We start from the raw sequence: 6,000 nt of genomic DNA on the forward strand, positions 1-6,000 counted from the left end.
ATAGGCACCTAAAGCTTAACATACTCAAAACTGAGTTACTGGTATCTCCTCCACCTCCCCAGTCTGCTCCTGCCCTGGTTTTCCTTATCTCAGGAAGTAGTTGTTCAGCCGAAAATCTTAGAGTTATGCTTGCCTCCCTTCTTCCTCTCACACTCCACATCTAATCCATCAGGGAATTTGGGCTCTATCTTTAGATACATTCACAATCTACTTCCCACCACTCCTACAATTGCTACCCTTGTCCAAACTACCAACATCTTTTGCTCAGATAAGTGTGATAGCTTCCTAAGTGGGCCCCCTCTTTAAAGCATTGCCTCCTTATTATCTGTTCTTTTCACACCAGTAAGATATATCTTGTTAAATCCCAAGTCAGTGTCTCCACACCCCCCCCCCACCACTTTCCCCCCCTCAGAACTCTGAGGCCCCATCTCAACTCAAAGTAAAAGCCAAAGAACTCACCAGGGCTCCCAGTGCCCTATACAGTCTGGCTCACTGCCACTTCTTTAACCCCGTCTCCTCCTCCACTTCCCTCATTCATTGGACACCAGCCACACTGGCCTCTTGGCTGTTTCTTGAATTTGTTCAGCACACTCGTGTCTCAGAGCCTTTGCAATGGCCGTTCCCTTTGTTTGCAGCACTCTTCCTCCAGATCTTTGCAAGTCTTATACATACCCTCACTTCTTTCAGTTCTTTGCTCAAATGCCAATTTCTCAGAGAGACAGCTTCGGCTGCTCTAAAGTAACATCTTCCCTCTCACATTCTAGTTCCCTTGATCTACTTTCTACTTCTTCATAGCACTTCTCATCCACAAAGTGATTTAGGGTCCCTTGTTTATATTTTCCTTCTCTCTTTTCTCCACTGGGCTGTGGGCTTCCTGAGGGCAGGGCTTTCATCTGCCTTATTGGCTGCCATATCCCAGTGCCTAGAATATGGCCTGGCACACAACAGGTACTCAACAATTATTTGTGGGATGGGAATTCCAGACAAACAGCAGGAAAACACAGAGGGTATTTCAGGGAATAGCAAGTAGTTAGTCAGATTTGGCTGGAGCAGAGGGGCAAGGAAAGGAGGTGCGGAGAGAAGTTTGGAGTGGTTGGGTGGGCCTAGAGAATAAAGGGCTTTGAACACCAGACTCAAGAAACTCATATGGCCGAAACTGTTTTGGCTCAGCGGTAGAGCGTCGGCCTGCGGACTGAAAGGTCCCAGGTTCGATTCCAGTCAAGGGCAGGTACCTTGGTTGCGGGCACATCCCCAGTAAGGGGGTGTGCAAGAGGCAGCTGATCGATGATTCTCTCTCATCGATGTTTCTACTCTCTATCCTTCTCTCTTCCTCTCTGTAAAATATCAATAAAATATATTAAAACAAAACAAAACAAAACAAACAAACAAACAAAAAACAGCCATAGTGGGTATGCACTATAAGTTTTTTTTTTTTTTTTTTAAGTGAAGGGTTGGGTCAGAGCTAGCTTTTGAGGAGTGATAGATAGCTCAGTGTCCTAGAGAACATGACTGCAACTCTGTAAGAGGCAGGAGCAGCAGTGTCTATTTTATAATTGGAGAAACTGAGGCACAGGTATTGGGGTGGGGATGGAAGGGATAAAGTTATATGACCAAAGCAGCAGCTTCTGGGGATACTTGAGGAGGACAGGCAGACTGCAGAAGAGACCACTCAGGCGGGAAGTGTTTCTAGGCAGCTGAAACAGACTAGTGGTTGGGCTAGTGTGGGGGTGGGTCGAACTGGCTCTGCCCCAAAGTCTCCTGGGGGGTGTGGGGGTGTAGGGTGGAGCTGGTCTGGCAGCAACACACTGGGGTCTCTGTGTGTGTCTGTTGCCTCCAGCCAGCATACTTTCCACAGAGTCTGCCCAAGAACATTTCCTCCAGCCTGCTTTGCTTAGCTTAAATTTTTTTTTTTCTCCTGGTGTTTTTTTTTCTTCTTCTTTTTCTATTGAAGCAAAAGTCCAAATTCTGTCTGAGTGCTTGGCCCTTTGCATCATTTGGCCAACAAGCTTTCTGGTTAGCCCCCATACTTCATGCTTGTTTGCCTTTGGTCCCCCCTGGGTCCTTCACATGCAGTGGTTGATCCTGGTCCCTTCTCTTACCCATAGGAAAATCCTGCTTCCAGGAAGCCCTCCTTGACTACCCCATACCTCTCCCCTGAAGTCTATGCCAGGAGCATACCTCTTACCTCCTCCAACCAACCTGTCCCCTCTTCAGGGTAGTGCCATTGGCCCATTAAGACCCGGAGGTTCCTGATGACAAAGCCAAGGCTCCAGGCCTGCTGTTGAGGCTCACAGGCTATTTACTGCACAATCGCCCTTCCCCCACTGCTGGGAGGGAGTCTGAGCAAGGGCTGAAACTCTGCCTGTGCCAGCCTCACTCATCTGCCAAATCTGAGTCCCTCTCCCCAAAGCCAAGCACCCTTTTCTAACTCACACTAAGGTGCTATATGGGTTAATGACCCTCCCATCCCAAGCCTCCCCTTACCTGCTCCTCCTCCCATGCTCACCATCTCAAGGAGGGCACTGTCATCCACTGGGCCAGACAAGCTGAAACCAGTTTACTTATCACCCATATACATCATGCTGCTTCTTCCCTGTTACGTTCTCTCCAATTCCACAGCCGAGGCACATCTCCAGCCCTCAGCATCCCTCATGCTGCCCCAGGTTCCTGACTGAGCTCCCTGCTGCCAGGCTGGTCCCACCAGTCCACCCCCCACTTCATTACCATCACTCCTTGCTTAAAACTTCACCAGGTCTCCTCATTATGGGCCACGGTTATGTCTATAGTGAGGAGCTCACGCTCCATGGGGTGCTGGGACGAATGATGAGGGTGTGGGAAAGGAGTAACACTCTGCTTATAGGATTTCTCTTTCTCACCCTTTACGTTTTCACATATGCTTTGTAATGTATCTAATACATTTGCTCAGTAGTCTATTTGTGTAATCTGTGAATTATCAGGTACATATTTGGGGAGTACATGGTCCAGTTTTTCCTAATGGGTGTCCAAACACAAGACTGAGGCAATCGAGTGATGGTAGGTAGATACTTGGTCTGGCATGGGAAGCCCTCCGCCACCTCGTCTTTCTTACCTCTCCAGTCTCACTTCTGACCTATCTCTTCCCCAGCTTGTGCCCTACACTCCAGTGACACTGAGGTCCCTACAGTTCCCCTAATGAGGGAACAGTTATTTGCTCCCCTTTTGTCCACCTTCCTCAGCACTACCCTAACCCTGCTTGCCTGGTGAACATCTCATATTTCAAGCTTCAGTTTAGGTGTCATCTCTGTGAGGCTTTCTCTGAGTGTCTAGGGATGAGGAACTGACCACTGTGTCCTGATAGCCCTCACCATTCCTATCATCCTATATTCACTTCTCTTTGTTTCCACAACTTTATTAACATGATCTCTTTCCTTTTTCATGTCCCCCGTTAGACCATGGACTCTTTGGGAGCAGGGACCACGTGCAATTCATTTCCTCTTTCCGTAGTACCCAGTGCAGTGTGAATTAGTCACTATCAGTGTTTGTTAAAAAATAAGTAAGCTGATATTATCAAGGACTTATCCTGTGCCGAGCATTGCTTTTGGCATGTATTTTCACATATATGAACTCATTTCATCCTTGCAGGTAGGTTCTAATTTTATCTCCATTTTACCAATGTGTAAAATTGAGAAGTGACTTGTCCTGAGTCCCATAGCTGGCAGAGCCAGGATTCAAACTCAAGAAGTCTGACCTCAGAGTGCATGCTCTTCATCACTGTGCTCTGCTAAAAAACAAAGAATGAATGAATGTACGCACGAACGAATGAAGCGGTGAGCCGGAAGCAGACTTACATAGTAAAATTGGAGATAAAGGCCAGGCGAGGCAGATCCAGGTCAAAGATGGCTTCATGGGCCTCATCATGTGGATTGAACAGGACAGAGGTGACCAAAGTGTGGGCATAGCGGGAAACCACAGTAGACCGCATGGAATAACTCGTCATCAACAGCTGGGAGAGAAGGCAGGAAGGTGGGTTACATAGATTCTATCCTTGGGCTCGTGGACTAGTATTTTGGAACCCAGGACTCCTGGATAGGCCCTAGAAACTGAGTTCTAGAGGGGAAAAACAACCTCTGTCCTCCATTTTGTGGATCAGTGAGCTTTACCAAGTCTCAGAACCAAAGACTCACAGAAGATCACAAATCAAGGGGGCCTTTGAATAATGTGTCTTCAACTTTAATGCACACATAAATCTCATGGAGGTCTTGGGAATATGTAGATTCCCATTCAGCAATTTTTTGGTATGGGATTCTAACTTCCTAATAAGCTTCCGGGTGATGCTAATGTTGTTGCTGGTCCACAGATTTTACTTTGAGTAGCAAAGCTTTATAATATAACAGAGCAGCCCTGGCTGGGAGGCTCAGTTGTTGGAACATCGTTCTGTACACCAAAAGGTTGCGGGATCAATTCCCAGCCAGGGCACATACCTAGGTTGCCAGTTTGATCCCTGGTCAAGGAGCATATGGGAGGCAACCGATTGACACCTCTCCCTGCCCCCCCACCCCTTCCACCCCCTGCTGCTCTAAAAACCAATAAAAACACATCCTCAGGTGAGGATTTAATATACATATGTACGTATTTATACACACAGAGCAGCTGTCATTCATTGAGCCATACTCTGTTCAAAGCAATGTGATTATATATTTATCAACATATTATCTATCTATCTATAATCTATCTATCTATCTATCTATCTATCTATTTATCTATCTATCTAATCTTCCTCTTTAAGAGCTCAGGTGTAAAGAATCACACTTGCTAAGTGCAATCATACAACTAAAGCATAGTGAGCATTCGGCAGCCATAGTCTTATTTAATCCCCACATTGGCTCTATGAGCTAGCTATTGTACTATTATTGCCCACATTTCATGGATGTGTTAACTGGGCCCAGAGGCTGAGGTCACACAGCAAGTAAGATACTGATCTTCATCCTCATCTTTCCTGAAGCCGAGGCCTCTCCATCTGCCCACACATAACGCACACCTACTTTATCAGTATGCAGCAGTGGGAAATGAGGGCATTTGGGATCACATGGACCTCGGTTCAAATTCTGGTTCTGCCACTTCCTGTGTCCTAACCTCTGAGCCCATGTTTTCTTGTCTATGTGATGGGGTTAGTCAAGCCTATGCCCCTGGGAAGCTGTCAGGACTAAATGAAATCATAACTCTAAGGTTCCTAATGCAGCATCTGACATATGTTCAACAAATACTATTTTCTCTGGTTCTAGGTGATCAATTGTGGGTCCAAGGAAACAGATTGAATAACCTTCTCCTATCCCCACCCCCCAAGGAGCTAATTTTCTGACAAATCCCAAAGCTTGGTTCCCTTATCCCCAAACTGACCTTTGTGCTTGATGAGGGGGGGTCAGGAGGTCCCTGGTATGTCAGTTCAAGGAGAAAAGTCAGAAAAAGGCTGACACAGATGAGGCACCTCCACCCAGACATGATGCCACCTCTGGCCTGGGTCTGTTGTTCACGTCCAGAAGGTCTGAGCCCAGTGTCCAAACTCTTGCTCTTTTAAACCTCCAGGTATCCCTTCTCTTGAGAGGGAGGGACTATCCTGAAGGGTGGAGAAGTCTCTGAATGTAGCATTGAGGCCCACACAAGTCAGGATTGTCCAAGAGCTGGGGCTGGCATCTTGCCTGGAGAGGGGCCAGTCCATGCCTCCCTTTTTCCCCTCATCCAGCTGTAAGATGAATGGAAACTAAACATGCTAGAGTGCTGGGTCTGTCTGTTTGCTATGTTGGCTCAGGGTGGGGTTTTTCTTTCCTATAAACATCCACAGGAGCCCAGTGACTGAGGCCAGAGAAAGGTCACTTCACATTGATCACCTTAAAAAGGTAGCAGATATAAGAGAGGGGCTGGTGGGGTTAGGTCACAATCCTGGTCCTTGCTGGCTCTGACTTTAACCTTGAGACACGAGGGACTTCCTCAGGGTCCCATAAAAATTAGGGGTCCCACAGGCAT

The 6,000-nt window shown here is 47.0% G+C and overlaps 1 protein-coding gene across 1 annotated transcript in view; it reads right to left on the minus strand.

Moving 5' to 3' along the window:
• ITIH6 (inter-alpha-trypsin inhibitor heavy chain family member 6) overlaps positions 1-5,478 on the minus strand; it is a gene marked incomplete at both ends in the record, with an annotated part of 28,268 nt that extends 22,790 nt beyond the window's left edge. The window contains 2 exons of the mRNA XM_084870946.1: positions 3,828-3,982; positions 5,377-5,478. Coding sequence (XP_084727072.1) covers positions 3,828-3,982; positions 5,377-5,478 — 257 coding nt within the window. The remainder of the gene's footprint in view (positions 1-3,827; positions 3,983-5,376) is intronic.
• Between the last annotated feature and the right edge of the window lie 522 nt (positions 5,479-6,000).

Source organism: Pipistrellus hanaki, assembly GCF_964339955.1.
Source record: "Pipistrellus hanaki genome assembly, chromosome: X".
In the NCBI taxonomy this organism is placed as follows: Eukaryota; Metazoa; Chordata; class Mammalia; order Chiroptera; family Vespertilionidae; genus Pipistrellus; species Pipistrellus hanaki.